At 47.3% G+C, this 26747-nt stretch overlaps 1 protein-coding gene across 1 annotated transcript in view; it reads right to left on the bottom strand.

Moving 5' to 3' along the window:
* Window positions 1-26747, bottom strand: part of LOC106593482 (uncharacterized) — an 86297-nt gene that overhangs the window by 56560 nt on the left and 2990 nt on the right. The window contains exons 2-11 of the mRNA XM_082967396.1: window positions 9834-10001; window positions 9118-9331; window positions 8605-8767; window positions 7245-7367; window positions 5608-5727; window positions 4649-4777; window positions 4485-4532; window positions 4263-4304; window positions 3202-3264; window positions 2841-2915 (exon numbers count right to left, since the gene is read on the bottom strand). Of these exons, the coding sequence (XP_082823522.1) occupies window positions 2841-2915; window positions 3202-3264; window positions 4263-4304; window positions 4485-4532; window positions 4649-4777; window positions 5608-5727; window positions 7245-7367; window positions 8605-8767; window positions 9118-9331; window positions 9834-10001 (1145 nt within the window). The remainder of the gene's footprint in view (window positions 1-2840; window positions 2916-3201; window positions 3265-4262; window positions 4305-4484; window positions 4533-4648; window positions 4778-5607; window positions 5728-7244; window positions 7368-8604; window positions 8768-9117; window positions 9332-9833; window positions 10002-26747) is intronic.

The following is a 26747-nucleotide window of genomic DNA, read 5'->3' as shown; positions in this document are numbered from 1 at the left end:
GCTAATGTAAAAAGCTGTTTTTTGATATAAATATGAACTTGATTGAACAAAACATGCATGTATTGTATAACATAATGTCCTAGGTGTGTCATCTGATGAAGATCATCAAAGGTTAGTGCTGCATTTAGCTGTCTTCTGGGTTTTTGTGACATTATATGCTAGCTTGAAAAATGGGTGTCTGATTATTTCTGGCTTGGTACTCTGCTGACATAATCTAATGTTTTGCTTTCGCTGTAAAGCCATTTTGAAATCGGACAGTTTGGTTAGATAAAGGAGAGTCTTGTCTTTAAAATGCTGTGAAATAGTCATATGTTTGAAAAATTGAAGTTTTTGTATTTTTGAGGAATTTGTAATTCGCACCACGCCTATCATTGGATATTGGAGCAGGTGTTCCGCTAGCGGAACGTCTAGATGTAAGAGGTTAAAGGGAGTGCTCCTAATCTCAGTTTGTTACTTGTATAAAAGACACCTGTCCACAGAAGCAATCAATCAGATTCCAAACTCTCCACCATGGCCAAGTCCAAAGAGCTCTCAATGGATGTCAGGGACAAGATTGTAGACCTACACAAGGCTGGAATGGGCTACAAGACCATCGCCAAGCAGCTTGGTGAGAAGGTGACAACAGTTGGTGCGATTATTCGCAAATGGAAGAAACACAAAAGAACTGTCAATCTCCCTCGGCCTGGGGCTCCATGCAAGATCTCACCTCGTGGAGTTGCAATGATCATGAGAACAGTTAGGAATCAGCCCAGAACTACACAGGAGGATCTTGTCAATGATCTCAAGGCAGCTGGGACCATAGTTACCAAGAAAACAATTGGTAACACACTATGCCATGAAGGACTGAAATCCTGCAGCACCCGCAAGGTCCCCCTGCTCAAGAAAGCACATATACATGCCCGTCTGAAGTTTGCCAATGAACATCTGAATGATTCAGAGGACAACTGGGTGAAAGTGTTGTGGTCAGATGAGACCAAAATGGAGCTCTTTGGCATCAACTCAACTCGCCGTGTTTGGAGGAGGAGGAATGCTGCCTATGACCCCAAGAACACCATCCCCACCGTCAAACATGGAGGTGGAAACATTATGCTTTGGGGGTGTTTCTCTGCTAAGGGGACAGGACAACTTCACCGCATCAAAGGGACGATGGACGGGGCCATGTACCGTCAAATCTTGGGTGAGAACCTCCTTCCCTCAGCCAGGGCATTGAAAATGAGTCGTGGATGAGTATTCCAGCATGACAATGACCCAAAATACACGGGCAAAGACAACAAAGGAGTGGCTCAAGAAGAAGCACATTAAGGTCCTGGAGTGGCCTAGCCAGTCTCCAGACCTTAATCCCATAGAAAATCTGTGGAGGGAGCTGAAGGTTCGAGTTGCCAAACATCAGCCTCGAAACCTTAATGACTTGGAGAAGATCTGCAAAGAGGAGTGGGACCAAATCCCTCCTGAGATGTGTGCAAACCTGGTGGCCAACTACAAGAAACGCCTGACCTCTGTGATTACCAACAAGGGTTTTGCCACCAAGTACTAAGTCATGTTTTGCAGAGGGGTCAAATACTTATTTCCCTCATTAAAATGCAAATCATTTTTTTTAATTTTTGACATGCGCTTTTCTGGATTTTTTTGTTGTTATTCTGTCTCTCACTGTTCAAATAAACCTACCATTAAAATTATAGACTGATCATTTCTTTGTCAGTGGGCAAACGTACAAAATCAGCAGGGATCAAATACTTTTTTATCCCTCACTGTACATATACAGACACACATCTGTTAGTGGGTCTCCATCTCATTGGAACTAAAGACATAATGCAGACTTTTACATGGGGCGGCAGGTAGCCTAGTGGTTAGAGGCAGGTAGCCTAGTGGTTAGAGACAGGTAGCCTAGTGGTTAGAGACAGGTAGTCTAGTGGTTAGAGACAGGTAGCCTAGTTGTTAGAGACAGGTAGGCTAGTGGTTAGAGACAGGTAGCCTAGTGGTTAGAGACAGGTAGCCTAGTGGTTAGAGACAGGTAGGCTAGTGGTTAGAGACAGGTAGCCTAGTGGTTAGAGACAGGTAGTCTAGTGGTTAGAGACAGGTAGCCTAGTGGTTAGAGACAGGTAGCCTAGTGGTTAGAGGCAGGTAGTCTAGTGGTTAGAGACAGGTAGCCTAGTGGTTAGAGACAGGTAGCCTAGTGGCTAGAGACAGGTAACCTAGTGGTTAGAGACAGGTAGCCTAGTGGTTAGAGACAGGTAGCCTAGTGGTTAGAGACAGGTAGCCTAGTGGTTAGAGACAGGTAGCCTAGTGGCTAGAGACAGGTAACCTAGTGGTTAGAGACAGGTAGCCTAGTGGTTAGAGACAGGTAGCCTAGTGGTTAGAGACAGGTAGCCTAGTGGCTAGAGACAGGTAACCTAGTGGTTAGAGACAGGTAGGCTAGTGGTTAGAGACAGGTAGCCTGATGGTTAGAGCGTTGGGCCAGTAACTGCAAGGTTGCTAGATCGACTCCTCGAGCTGACAAGGTAAACAATCAGTCGTTCTGCCCTTGAACAAGGCAGTTAACCCACTGTTCCTAGGCTGTCATTGTAAATAGAATTTGTTCTTAACTGACTTGCCTAGGTAAATAAAGGATAAAATATATATGTATATAAATATTGTTCTCAGTAGTCCTCCTGATGGCAGGAAGAGGTTACTGCAGGCTACTAACCTGGCTCCTGGAGGTCCTGATAGCTGCTAGTTGTCAGTCTTATTTAGAAACCAGGTGTGTATTCAACAAGGGTTGTGTTTGCGGTGAACATATTAGTAACAATTTCAGTTGAACGATTCGAATGAACATTCCAAAATGTTACTGTGTGTGTTCTTACCGGAACAATGAGGATGTTCCCTGGAGGACCTGGTATCCCATCAGCCCCGTTGAGACCCGGCCGGCCTGGAGGACCCTGAGGAAGGGAGGGGAAGAAGGAGGATGGAGATCATTATGATGATAAAGAACGACATTTACTTCCTGAATTGGAAAAACCTGAAATGATTGTAGTCCCGGGCAGAGAGAGAGAGAGAGAGAGAGAGAGAGAGAGAGACTGATACAATGTATGGTGTGTTTTATGTGTTCATCTGAAAGTGTGTGTTTTGAGAGATAGATGGTGAAAATGCATGAGAGAGACAGAAGGTGTTTGTGTTGATATGTGTTCGAGACAGAGAGAGAGTGTATGTTAGTTTGTAACTCACCAGTTCTCCTAGGTCTCCTTGAGGTCCTACCAGTCCTGTGGGCCCCTGGGGTCCTGGTTCTCCCTGGAGAGAGGACACAGTACAGTATACAGTACAGTGTAGTGTTTCTTAATCCTGGTCCTGGGGGCCCAAAATGGTGCATATTTTAGTTTTTGCCCCATCCCTATACAGCTGTTTCCACTAACCAACACATCATCAAACCTTTGGTTAGTGGAATCAGGTGTGTTATTGGCAAAAACATGAATGTCCACCCCTTTACGTCCCCAGGATCAGGATTAAGAAACACTGAAACTGAACTAATGAAACACAACTGGTGTAGTGGAGAAACTGAACTAATGAAACACAACTGGTGTAGTGGAGAAAGAAACTGAACTAAGGAAACACAACTGGTGTAGTGGAGATAGAAACTGAACTAATGAAACACAACTGGTGTAGTGGAGAAACTGAACTAATGAAACACGACTGGTGTAGTGGAGAAACTGAACTAATGAAACATAACTGAGATAGTATAGAGCAGGGGCTCGAGGGCCACATCGAGATTCTGAAATTCAATGGAGGGCAGAATTTTTGGGGGGACCAATTGTTGTTTAAAATCCATTTGTGCGGGCCTCCCGAGTGGCGCAGCTGTCTAATGCACTGCATCGCAGTGCTTGAGGCATCACTCAATCCCAGGCTGTGTCACAGCTGGCCATGACTGGGAGACACATGAGGCGGTGCACAATTGGTCTAGTGTTGCCCGGGTTAGGAGAGGGTTTGGCAGGCCCGAGATTTCCGTGGCCCATCGCGCTCTAGCGACACCTGTGGCGGGCCTGACGCATGCACACCATCTTTTGTTTTTTGTCTCGTGGACCGGATTGAAGTGCCCGGCGGGCCGGTTGAAGTGCCCGGGGGCCGGATTGAAGTGCCAGACGGGCCAGATTGAAGTGCCCGGCGGGCCGGATTGAAGTGCCTGGGGGGCCGGATTGAAGTGCCTGGGCGGGCTGGATTGAAGTGCCTGGCGGGGGTCATACCTTTCCCCCCCTTGGTATGGAGGAATACACTAAATAACACCACTGACTCACCTCTGGTCCTGGAAGACCCCCGGGGCCTGTGATTAAGGTGCTCTGCAAGATGCCAGAGAAAACATGAAATTATTGCTAGTGGGTTTTTGAAGTGTCAGGGGTGTGTGTGTGTGTGTGTGTGTGTGTGTGTGTGTGTGTGTGTGTGTGTGTGTGTGTGTGTGTGTGTGTGTGTGTGTGCATGTGCGTGTGTGTGTACGTGTGTGCGTGTGTGTGTGTACTTACTGCTCCAAAGTAGGATGGTTCCCCTTTCTCTCCTTTCTCTAGTCTTTCCTGGTGGAGAGGAACAAACACACACACACATGCACCCACACACATCTCTCGTCAGAGTACAAAACAGTAGTTGTTTAGTGTTGAGTTGCTGACAGACATTGCATTGTGAAATGTACCTGTCCGTTCCAGGTCTCTGCCCTCTCCCTCTCGGCCAATCCGTATCGATCTTCAAATTCCTCCTCGTATTCATACTCTCTGACCTCGTACTCATCTGTTTCATTGTCGTAGTCTTCGTACTCTACAATCTGTCACACACACACACACACACACACACACACACACACACACACACACACACACACACACACACACACACACACACACACACACACACACACACACACACACACACGGACAACCGTCATCATCATATCCACAGTCAATAGTAGCATAAAGAAGACATTTCAGAATGTGATCTTGAGCTGAACCACTAGAACTAGAATACTGGTTAGAATTGGAACCACAGAACCACAATGAAATTCTAGTTCTCTGATTATAACCACAGAACCACAATGACATTCTAGTTCTCTGATTAGAACCACAGAACCACAATGGAATTATAGTTCTCTGATTATAACTACAGAACCACAATGACATTCTAGTTCTCTGATTATAACTACAGAACCACAATGACATTCTAGTTCTGATTAGAACCACAGAACCACAATGACATTTTAGTTCTCTGAATAGAAGCACAGAACCACAATGACATTCTAGTTCTCTGAATAGAACCACAGAACCACAATGACATTCTAGTTCTCTGATTAGAACCACAGAACAGTCCCAATACTGAGAGAATGAATGGATGGTTGAAATGGAATGCTCAGAGAGAGCAACATTAGACATGGTGTCCAGATCATTATTTTTTTCCCCCCCAACTTATTTTTTCATTGTTTATCCATCGTTCTGTGTCTGGTCAGGTACTGTGGAGGTCACCTCTCACCTCATACTCTGTGACGTTAGTCTACGTGTGTTGTGTCTGGTCAGGTACTGTGGAGATCACCTCCCACCTCATACTCTCTGACGTTAGTCTAGGTGTTGTGTCTGGTCAGGTACTGTGGAGGTCACCTCTCACCTCATACTCTGTGACATTAGGTCTCACGGTAACCGTGGAGACAGAGAGGTCGTCGTAAAGGTCACTGTAGTCAAACTCATCAAACTCCTCCACCTTCACTCTCCTGGCGGGCTTTGTCTCCTACACACACACAAACACACACACACCCACACACACACACACAGCTGTGTTCAGAGGCCATGGAGTGAGGCAGGAGTTAAATCGAACAGGGGACAGAGGAAGAAAGGTGGGCACATGGAACACTGTCACACGGAACTTTAGCACACGGAACACAGGCACATGGAACACTGGCACATGGAACACTGGCACACGGAACACTTGCACACGGAACTTTAGCACACGGAACACTGCCACACAGAACTCTAGCACATGGAACACTGGCACATGGAACTTTAGCACACGGGACACTGACACACGGAACTTTAGCACATGGAACACTGGCACACGGAACACTGGCACACGGAACTTTAGCACACGGAAAACTGGCACACAGAACTTTAGCACACGGAACACTGCCACACAGAACTCTATGACATGGAACACTGGCACACGGAACACTGCCACACAGAACTCTAGCACATGGAAATACTGGCACACGGAACACTGCCACACAGAACTCAAGCACATGGAACACTGGCACACGGAACTTAATAAACACGGGACACTGACACACAGAACTTTAGCACATGGAACACTGGCACACGGAACACTTCCACACAGAACTCTAGCACATGGAAATACTGGCACACGGAACACTGGCACACGGAACACTGGCAAATGGAACACTGGCACATGGAACACTGCCACACAGAACTCTAGCACATGGAACACTGGCACATGGAACACTGCCACACAGAACTCTAGCACATGGAACACTGGCACACGGAACACTTGCACTTGGAACTTTAGCACACGGAACTCTAGCACATGGAACACTGGCACATGGAACACTGCCACACAGAACTCTAGCACATGGAACACTGGCACACGGAACACTGGCACACGGAACTTTATCACATGGAACACTGCCACACAGAACTCTAGCACATGGAACACTGGCACACGGAACACTGCTACACAGAACTCTAGCACATGGAACACTGGCACACGGAACACTGGCATATGGAACACCGCCACACAGAACTCTAGCACACGGAACACTTCCACACAGAACTCTAGCACATGGAACACTGGCACACGGAACACTGGCACATGGAACACCACCACACAGAACTCTAGCACATGGAACTTTAGCACACGGAACACTGCCACACAGAACTTTAGCACACGGAACACTTCCACACAGAACTCTAGCACATGGAACACTGGGACACGGAACACTGCCACACAGAACTTTAGCACATGGAAATTCAGAACATGGAACACTGGCTAACAACTCTGGAACATGGAAGACTGGCAAACAAACACTGTCTGACTAAATCTCTCAATAGAGATGGAAGGGAAAGAGAAAGATACTGCGATGAATGGAAAGAGAGAGATAAAGATAGGAAGAGAGAGAGATGAGACATTTAAACATTGGCTAGTCACCTAGTTAACTCTGTCATATAATAGGCTGTCTAATGGGACTCTCATCATCACCTCCCTGTCTATTGATAGGCTGCCTAAAGGGAACACACCTCCTCAGTCTCTTGTGATAGGCTGTCGTAGGGTAAAGGGGCGTGGCAGTCGGGAATGTAGTCTTGACAGTAGGTCTCTGCAGCTCTGGGGTCGGCTACGATCAACAACTGTTGGATTTCTCCCTGTGGACACACACACACATTAATAAAATACATGAAACACACACACCATGTTTCTTTGTATTCATGCAGCTAATATTTTTGGGGTATATGGTACAGCTATTATGAACTGTGAAATGAATGAATGTGCATACCTATCTGAGACTGAATGAATGTGCATACCTATCTGTGACTGAATGAATGTGCATACCTATCTGTGACTGAATGAATGTGCATACCTATCTGTGACTGAAAGAATGTGATTGTCAACAATCAGAATCCAGCCCAAACACAGGTTGAAGGTTGAATCAGAGCCAGACCACCTGAGACCACAGTCATTCTACTAAATGACCCCAGACACACTGGGGTTAAAGGTCATTCTGCTGTATGACTGGGTTCCACAACACATACAACACAGGCAGGTAGTTTTACACCACACTGGAGATCCCAGACGGAATTTAACCTGTAACCTATGAACATAAGCAGAGCTTGTCTTCTGAGTCTCTGGACAAATAAATATATCTAATTTAACAATGACATAACGTCTTCATTTATTCATTAAATATTCTATGTGATGTTACATGGGATATGTCAGGGGACAGGGTGAAGTACATACACATGACCACATGAGGGGGCTGTAGAGAGATATAGAGCTTGTGCTTCGTGTTTGTGTCTCTGTGTGCCTGGGTGTCTGTGTGTGCCTGGGTGTCTGTGTGTGTGTGTGTGTGTGTGTGTGTGTGTGTGTGTGTGTGTGTGTGTGTGTGTGTGTGTGTGTGTGTGTGTGTGTGTGTGTGTGTGTGCGTGCGTGCGTGCGTGCGTGCGTGCGTGCATGCGTTTGTGTGCGGGTGTGTGTGCGTGCGAGTGTGTGTGTGCGAGTGTGTGCGAGTGTTCCAACACAGTCCTACCTCCAACACAGTCCTACCTCCAATACAGTCCTACCTCCAACACAGTCCTAACATCAACACACTCCTACCTCCAACACAGTTCTACCTCCAACACAGTCCTACCCCCAACACAGTCCTACCTCCAACACAGTCCTACCTCCAACACAGTCCTACCTCCAACACAGTCCTACCTCCAACACAGTCCTACCTCAACACAGTCCTACCTCCAACACAGTCCTACCTCCAACATGGTCCTACCTCCAACACAGTCCTACCTCCAACATAGTCCTACCTCCAACACAGTCCTACCTCCAACATAGTCCTACCTCCAACACAGTCCTACCTCCAACACAGTCCTACCTCCAACATAGTCCTACCTCGAAGACCTGGTCATCCAGTAGCCGTGTCCCGAACACAGTGACCCCTTCAGTGCTGACCTCTGGGTTAAGACCTCTCTGGAGCTCCAGACTCTCCACCTTCTCACAGTCCAGATACAGAGTCACTGACTGACCCTCCACACTGTACGCTACCCTGTGCCATCTGGGTAGAAGGGGAGGGGGGAGAAAGAGAGTTATTCTAGGGTGTTGTCATACTAGATCCAGTAAGTGACTGACACTCTAAACTACTCTGTGACAGAGGGAGAGAGGGAGAGAGAGAGAGAGAAAGAGGGGGACCACAATGGTAATAAGTATTGCACTTTATTGTGCTATCCCAGTCCCATTTTAACATGTACGTACTGAGTATATGTCTTGTTTTAACTGTCAAATGAAATCAACAAATCTAAACATGTAAAGAAATCTGAAAGTGTTGAATCTGGATTTTGGAGGGGTGAGACATAGTGTCTGTGTGCATTCCTGTTCACGTCCAGTATCTGTGTGTGTTACACCTACTTGCCGTCAGCCAGGTTGATCTTCCTGAAGGTAGGGTAGAGTTCAGGAGAAGGCAGGCCTTGCTGGTCTTCATACAGGAAGACAGGGGACCTCCCGACCTCTATCCCCAGCTGCTGGGTACCCTGAGGGTCGTACAGGGACAGCAAGAACACCTGGGCACCCCGCCGGGCACGCACCGTAGCCAGGACAGAGAAGTCCACTGGGAACCACCCTTCTGGAGAGACAGAGAGAGAGAGACAGAGAGAGAGAGAGAGAGACAGAGAGAGGCAGAGAGAGAGGCAGAGAGAGACAGAGAGACAGAGAGAGAGACAGAGAGAGAGAGACAGAGAGAGAGACAGAGAGAGAGAGCGAGTGAGAGACAGAGAGAGACAGAGAGAGGCAGTGAGAGACAGAGAGAGAGACAGAGAGAGACAGAGAGAGAGAGACAGAGAGAGACAGCGACAGAGAGACAGAGAGAGAGAGAGAGAGAGAGAGAGAGAGAGAAGAGAGAGAGAGAGAGAGAGAGAGAGAGAGAGACAGAGAGAGAGAGAAAGAAAGAGAGAGAGTTGGTTACCGCTACAATCATCGTCATCCTCATCATCATCATCATCATCACCATCACTACAATCGTCTACTGGGAACACTGAGTCAATAGAGACAGATCATTATAATTTTCATCATATAGTTGTTCATCATCATCATCATCGTGTGCATGCAGGTGTGTGTGTGTAGTGTACCTGGGAACAGCTGTTTTGTAGGGACACTGAGTTGGATCTTCTTGTTGATCTTGAAGGAGATGTCTGTCTCTTCTCTTCCCTCTCGACTGGTGCAGAGCCCCGCCTCCAGAGACACACCCTCCATGTCCTCTGATAGGTCCAGGATCCTCAGCACGTCCACCAGATTGGCTGGAGAGGGGGAGGGAGGAGTTAGGAGACAAAGTCAAAGCGACCAGAGCACTGAGAGAGAGAGACAGATAGAGAGGAGAGAGAGAGAGAGGAGAGAGAGAGAGAGGAGAGGGACTCATGCAGCTGGTGAGTTTCACTCTCTCCCTCTCTCTCCTTCCTTCTTACCTTACAACACACAGACTACTGAAGGGTTTCTCAAACTTTTTCAACTCGTGACCCAAATAAAGAAGAAATAGTTTGTGATAATAGATGTATTATCACACTGCGACCCACCTCTCAGATGGCCAGGACCTACGTTGGGTCCTGAGCCATTATTAAGAAACCCTAAACCCGACTCATGAGAAAGACGCATCTCCTAAACACATCTGCCTCAGAGACTTTACAACAACTTTACAGGACAATCTGGTAAAACTTATGACACCACAGCCTCAACTACAACAACACCCCCCCCCCCCCCCCCCCCCCCCCCACACACACACACACACACACACCACTGATCAAACCACCACACACACAGAGAGAGAAAGAGAGAGAGAGAGAGAGAGAGAGAGAGAGAGAGAGAGAGAGAGAGAGAGAGAGAGAGAGAGAGGACGCAGTATGTATACCCCTCCATCTGTCCTGCACCTGGACAGCTTTACTAAAGTGATCCCTAGCTGTGTCTGTCTGTCTGTCTGTCTGTCTGTCTGTCTGTCTGTCTGTCTGTCTGTCTGTCTGTCTGTCTGTCTGTCTGTCTGTCTGTCTGTCTGTCTGTCTGTCTGTCTGTCTTAATTTGAATACACCAAGACAACATGAGCAGACGAGCCTCATTTTTTAAATTGTTTTAATTTCACCTTTATTTAACCAGGTAGTCAAGTTGAGAACAAGTTCTCATTTACAATTGCGACCTGGTGTAATGCCCTGGCCATAGAGAGGGGTTTTTGTTCTTTATTTTGGTTAGGCCAGGGTGTTACATTGGGTGGGCGTTTTATGTGCATTTTTCTATGTTGGTTTGTTTCATTGATTTTGGCCGTGTGGCTTCCAATCAGGCACAGCTGTAGAGTGTTGTTGCTGATTGGGAGTCACACATAAGTGCCTGTTTTTCCATTGGGGTTTGGTGGGTGATTGTTTTCTGTTTAGTGTGGAGCCGGACAGAACTGTTGCTGGTCGTTTTGTTTATTTTTGTATAGTGTTCTTTCGTCTATTAAATATTCAATGATGAACACTAACTCTGCTGCACCTTGGTCTACTCTCTCTCACGACAGTCGTTACAGAATTACCCACCACAAAAAGACCAAGCAGCGGAGAAGAGGGCAGATGGAAGTCAAGGAGGACTATAGGAAGCAGCGCGCTCGGGAGGAGATGGCATCCTGGTCACTTGAGGTGTTGGAGTCAAGGATTGACTGGACATGGGAGCAATTGCTGGACCACTGTGACAATCTGCCTGGGAGGCAGGTAGAGCCCGAGAGGCAGGGGAGTGTGGCAGAGTCAGGTTGGAGACCTGAGCCAGCTCCCCGTGCTTACAGGAGGCAACGTAGTACTGGTCAGGCACCGTGTTATGCAGTAAAGTGCACGGTGTCCCCAGTACGCGTGGAGAGCCCGGTGCGTTACATCCCAGCTCCTAACATCTGCCGGGGGAGATTGGGCATCGAGCCAGGACGGGTTGTGCAGGCCGTGCGCTCTAGAACTCCAGTGCTCCCCCACAGCCCGGTTTATCCTGTGCCTCCTCCTCGGACCAGGCCTCCAGTGGATCTCTCCAGCCTGGTCCGTCCTGTGCCACCTCCCAGGACTAGGCCTCCAGTGGGTCTGCCCATCCTGGTCCGTCCTGTGCCGCCTCCCGGGACTAGGCCTCCAGTGGGTCTCGCCAGTCCAGAGCCGCCAGAGCTGCCCGCCAGTCTGGAGCCGCCAGAGCTGCCCGCCAGTCCGGAGCCGCCAGAGCTGCCTGCCTGTCCGGAGCCGCCAGAGCTGCCCGCAAGTCAGGAGCGGGTGCAGCTATCACCACCCGCCAGCCGGGCGCAGTCAGGGTCGCCCACCAGACCTTCGGCGCGGCCAGGTGCGCCACCTAAGAGGGCGACGCCGAGGGTGGTGCAGAGGCCACGTCCCGCACCTGAGCCGCCGCCCTAAGAAGGCCCACCCGGACCCTCCCCTTCAGAGTCAGGTTTTGCAGTCGGAGTCCACACCTTGGGGGGGGGGGGGGGGGTACTGTAACGCCCTGGCCATAAGTGCCTGTTTTTTCCGTTGGGGTTTTGTGGGTAATTGTTTCTGTTAGTGTTTTGCACCTGACAGGACTGTTTGGCTGTCGGTTTTCTTATTTTTGTATAGTGTTCTTTCGTCTATTAAATATTCAATGATGAACACTAACTCCGCTGCACCTTGGTCTACTCTCTCTCACGACAGCCGTTACACCTGGCCAAGATAAAGCAAGCAGTTTGACACAAACGACAACACAGAGTTACACATGGAATAAAACAAACATACATAATATAGTAGAAAAATAAGTCTATATACAAAGTGAGCAAATGAGGTGAGATAAGGGAGGTAAAGGCAAAAAAGGCCATGGTGGCGAAGTAAATACAATATAGCAAGTAAAACACTGGAATGGTAGATTTGCAGTGGAAGAAACTGCAAAGTAGAAATAATGGGATGCAAAGGAGCAAAATAAATAAATAAATACAGTAGGGGAAGGGGTAGTTGTTTGGGATAAATTATAGATGGGCTATGTACAGGTGCAGTAATATTTGAGCTGCTCTGACAGCTGGTGCTTAAAGCTAGTGAGGGAGACAAGTGTTTCCAGTTTTAGAGATTTTTGTAGTTCGTTCCATTCATTGGCAGCAGAGAACTGGAAGGAGAGGTGGCCGAAGGAGGAATTGGCTTTGGGGGTGACCAGAGAGATATACCTGCTGGAGCGCGTGCTACAGGTGGGTGCTGCTATGGTGACCAGCGAGCTGAGATAAGGGGGAACTGTACCTAGCAGGGTCTTGTAGATGACCTCGAGCCAGTGGGTTTGGCGACGAGTATGAAGCGAGGGCCAGCCAACGAGAGTGTACAGGTCGCAGTGGTGGGTAGTATATGGGGCTTTGGTGACAAAACGGATGGCACTGTGATAGACTGCATCCAATTTATTGAGTAGGGTATTGGAGGCTATTTTGTAAATGCCAAAGTCGAGGATCGGTAGGATGGTCAGTTTTACGAGGGTATGTTTGGCAGCATGAGATGCTTTTTTTGCGAAATAGGAAGCCAATTCTAGATTTAACTTTGGATTGGAGATGTTTGATGTGAGTCTGGAAGGAGAGTTTACAGTCTAACCAGACACCATTCAAACAGTTTTAGAAACGTGTTTTCTATCCAAATCTACTAATAATATGCATATTCTAGTTCCTGGGCCCGAGTAGTAGGCCGTTTAATTTGGGTACGTTTTTCATCCGACCGTGAAAATACTGCCCCCTACCCTAGAGAGGTTAACACAGTGTCCAAAGAAGGGCCAGAAGTATACAGAATAGTGTCGTCTGCGTAGAGGTGGATCAGAGACTCACCAGCAGCAAGAGCGACATCATTGATGTATACAGAGAAAAGAGTCGGCCCAAGAATTGAACTCTGTGGCACCCCCATAGAGACGGCCAGGGGCCCGGACAACAGGCCCTCCGATTTGGCACACTGAACTCTATCAGAGAAGTAGTTGGTGAACCAGGCAATCATTTGAGAAACCAAGGCTATTGAGTCTGCCGATGATGTGGTGATTGACAGAGTCGAAAGCCTTGGCCAGGTCAATGAATATGGCTGCACAGTATTGTTTCTTATCGATGGCGGTTACGATATCGTTTAGGACCTTGAGCGTGGCTGAGGTGCACCCTTGACCAGCTCTGAAACCAGATTGCATAGCGGAGAAGGTGCGGTGGGATTCGAAATGGTCGGTAATCTGTTTGTTGACTTGGCTTTCGAAGACTTTAGAAAGGCAGGGTAGGATAGATATAGGTCTGTAGCAGAGGGGGATGACCGCAGCTGCTTTCCAATCTTTGAGAATCTCAGACGACACAAAAGAGAGGTTGAACAGGCTAGTAATAGGGGTTGCAACAATTTCGGCAGATAATTTTAGAAAGAAAGGGTCCAGATTGTCTAGCCCGGCTGATTTGTAGGGGTCCAGATTTTGCAGCTCTTTCAGAACATCAGCTGACTGAATTTGGGAGAAGAAGAAATGGGGAAGGCTTGATCAAGTTGCTGTTGGGGGTGCAGTGCTGTTGACCGGAGTAGGGGTAGCCAGGTGGAAAGCATGGCCAGCCGTAGAAAAATGCTTATTGAAATTCTCAATTATAGTGGATTTATAGGTGGTGACAGAGTTTCCTATCCTCAGTGCAGTTGGCAGCTGGAAGGAGGTGCTCTTATTCTCTAAGGACTTTACAGTGTCACTGAACCTTTTTGAGTTTGTGTTGCAGGAAGCAAATTTCTGCATGAACAAGCTAGCCTTGGCTTTTCTAACTGCCTGCGTATATTGGTTTCTAACTTCCCTGAAAAGTTGCATATCACGGGGGCTGTTCGATGCTAATGCAGAACGCCACAGGATGTTTTTGTGTTGGTTAAGGGCAGTCAGGTCTGGAGAGAACCAAGGGCTATATCTGTTCCTGGTTCTAAAATTCTTGAATGGGACATGCTTATTTAAGATGGTGAGGAAGGCTTTTTTTTTATAACCAGGCATCCTCTTGATAGAAGAATTTCTATGTTTAAAGATAATGATTAAATAATTATACCCTGAAACCTAAGCCTCCAGTGGTGAGCCATGGTCCGAAGCCTCCAGTGATGATCCATGGCATGAAGCCTCCAGTGATGATCCATGGCCCGGAGCCTGTAGGGATGATCCATGGCACGAAGCCTCCTGTGATAATCCATGGCCCGGAGCCTCAAGTGATAATCCATGGCAAGAAGCCTGTAGGGATGATCCATGGCCCGGAGCCTGTAAGGACGATCCATGGCACGAAGCCTCCTGTGATAATCCATGGCCCGGAGCCTCAAGTGATAATCCATGGCAAGAAGCCTGTAGGGATGATCCATGTCCCGGAGCCTGTAAGGATGATCCATGGCACGAAGCCTCCAGGGATGATCCATGGTACGAAGCCTCCAGTGATAATCCATGGCCCGGAGACTGTAGGGATAATCCATGGCAAGAAGCCTGTAGGGATGATCCATGGCCCGGAGCCTGTAGAGATGATCCATGGCACGAAGCCTCCAGTGATAATCCATGGCCCGGAGCCTCCAGTGATGATCCATGGCACAAAGCCTCCAGTGGTGATCCATGGCGCGGAGCCTGCAGTGATGATCCATGGCATGAAGCCTGTAGCGACGGTCCCCATATGGAACCTACTTAGACGGCCTACAGTACGGAACCTCCTGAGGCGGCCTACAGTACGGAACCTCCTGAGACGGCCTACAGTCCGAAACCTCCTGAGACGGCCTGCAGCCCAGAACCTCCTGAGACGGCCTGCAGCCCGGAGACTTCAGTGGCGGTCTGCAGCCCGGAGTCTTCAGCGGCGGTCTGCAGCCCAGAGTTTTCAGCGGCGGTCTGCAGCCCGGAGTCTTCAGCAGCGGTCTGCAGCCCGGAGTCTTCAGTGGCGGTCTGCAGCCCGGAGTCTTCAGCGGCGGCCTGCAGCCCAGAGTCTTCAGCAGCGGCCTGTAGTCCAGAGTCTTCAGCGGCGGTCGGCAGTTCAGATCCTCCGGCGATGATCCACGGTCTGGTTCCTCCGGCGACACAGAAGCGGGGGGATCAGCAGGCGGAGTGGGGGCTACGCCCCGAACCAGAGCTGCCGCCAAGAATAGATGCCCACCCGGACCCTCCCCTATAGGTTCAGGTTTGCGGCCGGGAGTCCGCACCTTTGGGGGGGTACTGTCACGCCCTGACCTGAGAGAGACGGTTTATTTCTCTATTTTGTTAGGTCAGGGTGTGGGGTGGGCATTCTATGTTTTGTATTTCTTTGTTTTGGGCCGAGTATGGTTCCTAATCAGAGGCAGCTGTCTATCGTTGTCTCTGATTAGGAATCATACTTAGGCAGCCTTTTTCCACCTGTGTTTGTGGGTAGTTGTTTTCTGTTTTGTGTTTCTGTTGTTTGATTGAAATAAATAATCATGAACACGTGCCACGCTGCATCTTGGTCACCTCTCTACGACAATTGTTACATTAAGTAAACACCAAGAACCGTTAAACTGTGTTGACCCGACCTAGTTTGAACTCTGAGGGTTTAAGATATGAGAGGGAGTACCACTCAAGGTTTCCCTAATCTCAGAGGAATTAAACTGTCGGCTGGGTAATGATCTACAGTGTTGAGAGTTCTGGGGAAGAACATAACTAACTCTCCTTAATGTTCGTGTGTATGTGTCTAGAACGCACGAACAAAACGTCGCTGTTGGAACATAACTATGGATTACTTTGGACCAAACCTACATTTGTTATTGAAGTAGAAGTCCTGGGAGTGCATTCTGACGAAGAACAGGAAAGGTAAGACCATTTTTCTTATAGTAAATCTGATATTGGTGAGTGCTAAACCTGCAGGGTGTCTAAATAGCTAGCCCTGTGATGCCGGGCTATGTACTTAGAATATTGCAAAATGTGCTTTCACCGAAAAGCTATTTTAAATCGGACATATCGAGTGCATAGAGGAGTAATGTATCTATAATTCTTAAAATAATTGTTATGCTTTTTGTGAACGTTTATCGTGAGCAATTTAGTAAATTGTTAGTAAATTCGCCGGAAGTTTGCGGGGGGTATGCTAGTTCTGAACGTCACATGCTAATGTAAAAAGCTGTTTTTTGATATAAATATGAACTTGATTGAACAAAACATGCATGTATTGTATAACATAATGTCCTAGGTGTGTCATCTGATGAAGATCATCAAAGGTTAGGGCTGCATTTAGCTGTCTTCTGGGTTTTTGTGACATTATATGCTAGCTTGAAAAATGGGTGTCTGATTATTTCTGGCTTGGTACTCTGCTGACATAATCTAATGTTTTGCTTTCGTTGTAAAGCCTTTTTGAAATCGGACAGTGTGGTTAGATTAACGAGAGTCTTGTCTTCAAATAGCTGTAAAATAGTCATATGTTTGAGAAATTGAAGTAATAGGATTTTTAAGGTATTTGAAAATCGCGCCACAGGACTCAACTGGCTGTTACGTAGGTGGGACGAATTCGTCCCGCCTGCCCCATAGAGGTTAACATGCATGAAACCAAGGCTATTACGGTTACAGAAGTCATCAAAAGAGAGCGCCTGGGGAATAGGAGTGGAGCTAGGCACTGCAGGGCCTGGATTCACCTCTACATCGCCAGAGGAACAGAGGAGGAGTAGGATAAGGGTACGGCTAAAAGCTATGAGAATTGGTCGTCTAGGACGTCCGGAACAGAGAGTAAAAGGAGCTGGTTTCTGGGGGCGATAAAATAGCCTCAAGGTATAATGTACAGACAAAGGTATGGTAGGATGTGAATACAGTGGAGGTAAACCTAGGCATTGAGTGATGATGAGAGAGATATTGTCTCTAGAAACAACATTGAAACCAGGTGATGTCATCGCATGTGTGAGTGGTGGAACTGAGAGGTTGGATAAGGTATAATGAGCAGGGCTAGAGGCTCTACAGTGAAATAAGCCAATAAACACAAACCAGAACAGCAATTGACAAGGCATATTGACATTAAGGAGAGGCATGCTTAGCCAAGTGATCAAAATGGTCCAGTGGGTTGTGAGGTCGGTTGCGGTCACGGCGATTCAGACAACTAGCCGGGCCATGGGTAGCAAGTTGGCAGAAGATGGTCTGTTTTTAGCCACCTCGTGCGTTTTCGTCGGTAGATTAGTGGGGTTCCGTGTGGTAGAGGGGACCAATCCAATTGGCAAAATAGTTATAGTTCTTGTGGCCCAAGACAATTGGCCGATATACCTATTCAGATAGCAGCCAATAAGACAGCTAATGATTAGCTGGCCGCTGATGGGCCAGGTTACGTCGCGACAGAGGGGCCAGTTGGATAACACCCTCGGGCAGATAACGTTGGTAGTCCAGTCGTGAAGGCCCGATGGAGCTCCGCATCGGCAGTAAACCGGGTCCAGATAGGTGATTGTAGCCCAGGAGTGGCTGATGGAACTCTTCAGCTGGCTAGCTCCGGAATAATTGATGTTAGCTCCGGGACCGACGTTAGCCAATAGTCACTCGGATAGCAGCTAGCTAGCTGCAAGATCCAGGTGTAAATGTCCAGAGCTTGCGGTAGAAAATCCAGGGTTATGGAGAGAAAATAGGTCCGGTATGCTCTGGTCTGAGTCGCGTTGTACAAAACTGGTGATAGCTTTTCGAGTTAAGGGAGAGCTGATGACCACCAACCGTGGTTAGCTGAATTCTAACGTTAGCTAGTGAACTGGCTAACTTCTGGCTAGCTTCTGTTGTGGATTTCAGATTTGAGGTAAATAATACTTTTTTTAAATTGGTGAGGTGGGTTGCAGGAGAGTGTTTTGAAGTTGAATTTTTAGAAAAAAATATATAAAAGATATGCAAAGAAAATATGTAAATATATATATACACGGGACACGACAAGACGAGGACAAAGGACGTCTGACTGCTATGCCATCTTGGATTAGAAAAATTAACATAAGACAAGTCTCAAATGGCACCCTATTCCAAGTATAGTGCACTACTGTTGACCAGCATGGCACCCTATACTATGTGGCCTTTACTGTAGCCACAGACTATCTGTTACACACAGTGATATTACCAGGTCTTTACTGTGGCCACAGACTAGCTGTTACACACAGTGATATCATCAGGCCTTTACTGTAGCCACAGACTATCTGTTACACACAGTGATATTACCAGGTCTTTACTGTGGCCACAGACTAGCTGTTACACACAGTGATATCACCAGGCCTTTACTGTAGCCACAGACTAGCTGTAACACACAATGATATAACCAGGCCTTTACTATAGCCACAGACTAGCTGTTACACACAGTGATATCACCAGGCCTTTACTGTAGCCACAGACTAGCTGTTACTCACAGTGATATCACCAGGCCTTTACTGTAGCACAGACTATCTGTTACACACAGTGATATCACCAGGCCTTTACTGTAGCCACAGACTAGCTGTTACACACCGCGTTCCTCTCACCTGGTAACTATCAGTCTCCCACTTCCTCAGAGCTCTGATCTATTGTGGAAGGAGAGTCATGGTATACACATAGAGAGAGAGAGAGAGAGAGAGAGAGAGAGAGAGAGAGAGAGAGAGAGAGAGAGAGAGAGGGAGAGGGAGAGGGAGAGGGAGAGAGAAGGAGAGAGAGGGAGAGAGAAGGAGCGAGAGGGAGAGAGAGAGACAGTGAGAGAGAACGGGAAAGAGGGAGGGGGAGATAGACAGAGAGACAGAGACAGACACACATAGAGCGAAATAAGCACACACAGCCATACTGTTAAATGTAAGGGGAGCAGGGGCAACGAACAGACATGTAGAATGAACTATAGTAGATATATGATGAAGTATAGTAGATATATAATGAACTACAGTAGCTACATGATGAACTACAGTAGATACATGATGAACTACAGTAGATATATGATGAACTACGGCAGATATATGATAAACCACAGTAGATATATGATGAACTACAGTAGATATATGATGAACTACAGTAGATATATGATAAACTACAGTAGATATATGATGAACTACAGTAGATATATGATGAACTACAGTAGATATATGATGAACTGCAGTAGATATATGATGAAATACAGTAAATAAATGATGAACTACAGTATCTATATGATGAACTATAATGTCTATATGATTAACTATATTAACTACATAAGAGGCTTCAGGGACTACAGTATCTATAACATAAGAGGCGTCAGCTTCAGGGACTACAGTATCTATAACAAAAGAGGCTTCAGGGACTACAGGATCTATATCATAAGAGGCTTCAGGGACTACAGGATCTATATCATAAGAGGCTTCAGGGACTACTGGATCTATATCATAAGAGGCGTCAGCTTCAGGGACTACAGTATCTATAACAAAAGAGGCTTCAGGGACTACAGGATCTATATCATAAGAGGCGTCAGCTTCAGGGACTACAGGTTTTTGTTCTCTATTTTGGTTAGGCCAGGGTGTGACTAGGGTGGGCATTCTATGTTCCATTTTCTATGTTTTGTGTATTTCTTTGTTTTGGCTGGGTATGGCTCTCAATCAGGGACTGTCTATCGTTGTCTCTGATTGGGAGCCATGCTTAGGTAGCCTTTTCCCACAGAGTTTTTGTGGGTAGTTGTTTTCTGTCTTGTGTTTTTCACCTGACAGAGCTGTGCGTTTTGTTCCACTTTGTTTTTGATTCAGTGTTCAGATAAAATAAATACCATCATGAACACGAACCACGCTGCACCTTGGTCAACTCCTTCTTCCAAAGACAACCATTACAATAAGAGGCTTCAGCTTCAGGGACTACAGTATCTATAACATATTAGGAGTCAGCTTCAGGGACTACAGTATCTATAACATAAGAGGAGTCAGGCACTACAATATCTATAAAATAAGAGGCTTCAGGGACTACAGTATCTATAACATAAGAGGCTTCAGCTTCAGGGACTACAGTATCTATAACATAAGAGGCTTCAGCTTCAGGGACTACAGTATCTATAACATAAGAGGCTTCAGGGACTACAGTATCTATAACATAAGAGGCTTCAGCTTCCGGGGTTACAGTATCTATAACATTAGAGGAGTCAGCTTCAGGGACTACAGTATCTATTACATAAGAGGAGTCAGGGACTACAGTATCTATAACATAAGAGGAATCTTCAGGGACTACAGTATATATAACATAAGAGGAGTCAGGAACTACAGTATCTATAACATAAGAGGAGTCTGTTTCAGGGACTACAATATCTATAACAAAAGAGGCTCCAGGGACTACAGGATCTATATCATAAGAGGCATCAGCTTCAGGGACTACAGTATCTATAACATAAGAGGCTTCAGCTTCAGGGAGTACAGTATATATAACATAAGAGGAGTCAGGGATTACAGTATCTATAACATAAGAGGAGTCAGGGATTACAGTATCTATAACATAAGAGGAGTCAGTTTCAGGGACTACAGTATCTATAACATAAGAGGCATCAGGGACTACAGTAGCTATAACATAAAAGGCATAAACTTCAAGGACTACAGGATCTATAACAAAAGAGGCTTCAGGGACTACAGGATCTATATAATAAGAGGTGTCAGCTTCAGGGACTACAGTATCTATAACATAAGAGGCTTCAGGGACTACAGTATGTATAACATAAGAGGTGTCAGCTTGTGGGATTACAGTCTATAACATCAGAGGCTTCAGCTTCATGGACTACAGTATCTATAACATAAGAGGCTTCAGCTTCAGGGACTACAGTATCTATAACATAAGAGGCGTCAGCTTCAGGGACTACAGTATCTATAACATAAGAGGTGTCAGCTTCAGGGATTACAGTATCTATAACATAAGAGGAGTCAACTTCAGGGACTACAGTATCTATAACAAAAGAGGCTTCAGGGACTACAGGATCTATATCATAAGAGGCGTCAGCTTCAGGGACTACAGTATATATAACATTAGAGGCTTCAGGGACAACAGTATTTTTAACATAAGAGGAGTCACCTTCAGGGACTACAGTCTATAACATCAGAGGCTTCAGCTTCATGGACTACAGTATCTATAACATAAGTGTCACGCCCTGACCATAGAGAGGTTTTTGTTCTCTATTTCGGTTAGGCCAGGGTGTGACTAGGGTGGACATTCTATGTTCCGTTTTCTATGTTTTGTGCATTTCTTTGTTTTGGCCGGGTATGGCTCTCAATCAGGGACAGCTGTCTATCGTTGTCTCTGATTGGGAGGCATACTTAGGTAGCCTTTTCCCACAGAGTTTTTGTGGGTAGTTGTTTTCTGTCTTGTGTTTTTCACCTGACAGAGCTGTGCATTTTGTTCCACTTTGTTTTTGATTCAGTGTTCAGATAAAATAAATACCATCATGAACACGAACCACGCTGCACCTTGGTCTACTCCTTCTTCCAAAGACAACCGTTACAGAACTACCCACCACCAACGGACCAAGCAGCGTGGTAAGAAGGACTCCTGGACATGGGAGGATATCCTGAACGGCAAGGGATCCTACACATGGGAGGAGATCCTGGCTAGAAGGGATCGCCTCCCATGGGAACAGGTGGAGGCAGTCAGGAGAGCGGAAGTAGCAGGAAAAGGGAGCGAACGTTATGCTGGAACACGGCTGGCAAGGAAGCCTGAGAGGCAGCCCCCCCAAAGAATTGATGGGGGCACACGGGGAGATTGGTGGAGTCAGGCAATAGACCTGAGCCAACTCCCCGTGCTTACCGTGGGGAGCGGTTGATGTGGAGAGCACTGTGCTATGTGGAAGTGCGCACGGTCTCGCTCATCCGCACGCACAGTCCGGTGCGGTCGATACCAGTCCCCCGCAAGTGCCATGCTAGAGTGGGCATCCAGCCAGGGCGGATTGTGCCAGCTCAGCGCGTCTGGTCCCCAGTGCGCAGTTTCGGCCCAGGGTATCCTGCGCCGGCTCTGCGTACTGTGTCTCCGGGGCGCTGGGAGGGCTCAGTTCGTCCTGTGCCTGCACTCTGCCGTGCCATGCTACAGTGACAATTCAGCCAGGACGGGTTGTGCAGGCCGTGCGCTCCAGACCTCCAGTGCGTCTCCAAGACCCAGTGTATCCTGTGCCTGCTCCCAGAGCCAGGCCTCCTGCATGTCTCCCCAGCCTGGTGTGTCCTGTGCCTGCTCCCAGAGCCAGGCCTCCTGCACGTCTCCCCAGCCTGGTGAGTCCTGTGCCTGCTCCCAGAGCCAGGCCTCCTGCATGTCTCCCCAGTCTGGTGAGTCCTGTGCCTGCTCCCAGAGCCAGGCCTCCTGCATGTCTCCCCAGTCTGGTGAGTCCTGTGCCTGAGTCGCCCGCCTGTCCAGAGCCGCCAGAGTCGCCCGCCTGTCCGGAGCCGCCAGAGTCGCCCTCCTGTCCGGAGCCGCCAGAGTCGCCCTCCAGTCCGGAGCCGCCAGAGTTGCCCGCCAGTCCGGAGCCGCCAGAGTCACCCGCCAGTCCGGAGCCGCCAGAGTCGCCCGACTGTCCGGGGCCCGCTGCGAGGGTCCCCAGTCCGGGGTCGGCGGCGAGGGTCCCCACTCCAGAGGCGCCACCTAAGTGGGCCAAGCCGAAGGTGGAGCAGGGTCTACGTCCCGCACCAGAGCCGCCGCCGTAAGGATGGCCCACCCGGACCCTTCCCTTTAGAGTCAGGTTTTGTGGCCGGAGTCCGCACCTTTGGGGGGGGTACTGTCACGCCCTGGCCATAGAGGTTTTTGTTCTCTATTTTGGTTAGGCCAGGGTGTGACTAGGGTGGGCATTCTATGTTCCGTTTTCTATGTTTTGTGTATTTCTTTGTTTTGGCCGGGTATGGCTCTCAATCAGGGACAGCTGTCTATCGTTGTCTCTGATTGGGAGCCATACTTAGGTAGCCTTTTCCCACAGAGTTTTTGTGGGTAGTTGTTTTCTGTCTTGTGTTTTTCACCTGACAGAGCTGTGCATTTTGTTCCACTTGATTCAGTGTTCAGATAAAGTAAATACCATCATGAACACTGCTGCACCTTGGTCAACTCCTTCTTCCAAAGACAACCGTTACAAGAAGAGGCTTCAGCTTCAGGGACTACAGTATCTATAACATATTAGGAGTCAGCTTCAGGGACTACAGTATCTATAACATAAGAGGAGTCAGGCACTACAATATCTATAAAATAAGAGGCTTCAGGGACTACAGTATCTATAACATAAGAGGCTTCAGCTTCAGGGACTACAGTATCTATAACATAAGAGGCTTCAGCTTCAGGGACTACAGTATCTATAACATAAGAGGCTTCAGCTTCAGGGACTACAGTATCTATAACATAAGAGGCTTCAGCTTCAGGGACTACAGGATCTATATCATAAGAGGCGTCAGCTTCAGGGACTACAGTATCTATAACATAAGAGGCTTCAGGGACTACAGTATAGATTACAGTGTCTGTTCCCACATATACACACTTTGTGCTTGTGTGCATGTGTGTGTGCACTTCTGTGTGTGAGAGATTATGTTTGTGTGTTTCTGGGTAATATAGGGGACAGAGTTAGGAAACTTGGTTTTGTTGTTTCTCTTAAAGACATGTTATTGTATTCTTTAGAATAAAGACACACACTCCAGCAGGAAGTACGGCCCCTGCTCTGGAACATGTTATTACCAGCCTACACCTCCTCTCTCTCTTTTTACCATTCCCTTTTTCTCTGTTCTTTGTTCCCGCTCTCTCCCTGTCTCTCTCTCTCTGTCTCTCTCTCTGTTCCTTTCTCTCTCTATGTCCCTCTCTCCTCTCTCTCTCTCTCTCTCTCTCTCTCTCTCTGTCTCTCTTCTCTCTCTCTCTCTGCTCTCTCTCTCTCTCTCTCTCTCTCTCTCTCTCTCTCTCTCTCTCTCTCTCTCTGTCTCTCTCTCTGTCTCTCTGCTGTTCCTTTCTCTCTCTCTGTCCCTCTCTCTCTCTCTCTGCTCTCTCTCTCTCTCTCTCTCTCCTCTCTCTGTCTCTCTCTCTCTCTCTCTCTCTCTCTGTCACTCTCTCTCTGCTCCTCTCTCTCTGTCTCTCTCTCTTCTCTCTCTCTGTCTCTCGCTCTCTGTTCCTCTCTCTCTCTGTCCCTCTCTTTTACTCTCTCTCTCTCTCTCTCTCCTCTCTCTTTCTCCTCTCTTTCTCTCTCAGTTCAATATCCCATTCTCCTCGGAGACGAGACGCTTAGCTGATGGATGGAGTGATGTGGGGGCGTGGAACAGAGGGGTGAATTGAAAGGAAAGAGAAGGGAGGAGTAATTGGATGGAGGGATGTGAGCCACATGTTGCCGTTCCTCTGACATCAGCTGGCTCTGATCAAAAAACACACTCTGGGTAGTCTCACATTCTCTCACACACATGCACTCCCTCATGTATGATCTTCAATGTCATGCTCAGGTGATATACCCGTTAGTCCACAGGGATATGAGGAGAGGAGGGGGAGGAAGAGAAGGAGGAGAGGAGGAGGAGCAGGAGCAGGAGCAGGAGCAGGAACAGGAGCAGGAGCAGGAGCAGGAACAGGAGCAGGAGCAGGAGCAGGAGGAGATGAAAGCAAGGAGAAAGGAGAGGAGACGAGTAGAGAGGTGGATGAACAGAAAAGAGGGGGATGGAGAGAAGAAAGAAGAGGGGAAAGAGGGGGATGAGAGAAGAAAGAAGAGGGGAAAGAGGGGGATGGAGAGAAGAAAGAAGAGGAGGGAAGAGGGGGATGGAGAGAAGAGAAGAAGAGGAGGAAAGAGGGGGGTGGAGAGAAGAGGAATGATTCAGACACAGGAACCTGTCCAGGTAGCTTCAAGCATGTTCTACTAACTCACACGCGCACACACACGCGCACACACACGCACACACACACACACACACACACACACACACACACACACACACACACACACACACACACACACACACACACACACACACACACACACACACCCACACACACACACACACACACACACACACACACACACACACACACACACACACACACACAGACAGACAGACACTCACACAGATACTCACACACTGCCTATCTTTCCTCTCTGTCTCCATCTAGAATACCACAGCCAGCCAGCCATATAAATCTCAACCTATCAGCAGCCAGCTGGTACAGATGGCCCTGACCAATCTCAGGACAGAACCGGTCCAGGAAGCTGCTGCTCGCCAAGACAATATCCCCTGGGTCAATCAGGACGGAAAATATTTACATTATTTGTATTATTTCTCTTGTTCGAGGGGATATGTCTCAATAAGGTTATATGGTTAATTTGGGTCTCAATAAAGGTGATGTCACTGAACAGAAAGGCTTTTCATCAGTTCTAGATGCTTCTATAAACTGTATATGTGGGGTTTTATGGGATTTTTCTGTGGGCTCCGTTTTTTATGATTGTTTTAACTGTATTTTTCCTTTATTTATTCTTTACAGTTCTGGCCCCAGGAAGTATCATTAAATATGGGACTCAGCAATATGACATCATTATCATCATACCAATCGATGACATCCTTAAGACGAGTGATACTATTGGTTCTCCCCAAATAGATGAAAGGGAGGAGCCAATAGTGACAGTCTCAGCCATCTAGAATAGCTAACTACGTCCTTCGTTCAACCCACCAGATGTACACATGGAATGTCTAGAAACTATTAAAATGTAGATCATGTGTAATCAGTTAGGCTCTCAAAGCAAAGTTTGTATACTTACTTCACTGTTTCAACAAACTTGTTGTTGATGGCTCAAATCCAAATGGACCTCCTAGCCCAGAGGTGGACCCCCTAGCCCTGAGGTGTACAGTGTCAACACTTAAAGTAACGAAGTGACATCATCACCCATATACTTCTCTTAAATTTGAAATATTTAACTGTTTTGTGTTTTAGGAATTTTTTGGACACTAAACTGCATTATGTATTCTGAACTATATATAACGATCAAACATCAATATTTGTTGTAGTGAACATAACAATTTAACCACTACTCAACGTATTTAATGAGTTAGACAGAAATAGAGAGACGGAGATGTAAACATATGTTTCCTATGCCAATAAAGCCCCTTGAATTGAATTGAATTGATTTGAATTGAGAGGGAGAGACATAAGAGAGATCAGTCAGTCAACAGTACAGTTAGATCACTGTCATATTGTATACAGACAGTCAGAGAGACAGAGAG

The sequence above is a fragment of the Salmo salar genome, chromosome 02, assembly GCF_965601325.2.
Source record: "Salmo salar chromosome 02, fSalSal1, whole genome shotgun sequence".
In the NCBI taxonomy this organism is placed as follows: Eukaryota; Metazoa; Chordata; class Actinopteri; order Salmoniformes; family Salmonidae; genus Salmo; species Salmo salar.
The sequence above is the reverse complement of the archived record's forward strand: the minus strand, read 5'-3'. Positions and strand labels throughout refer to the sequence as shown.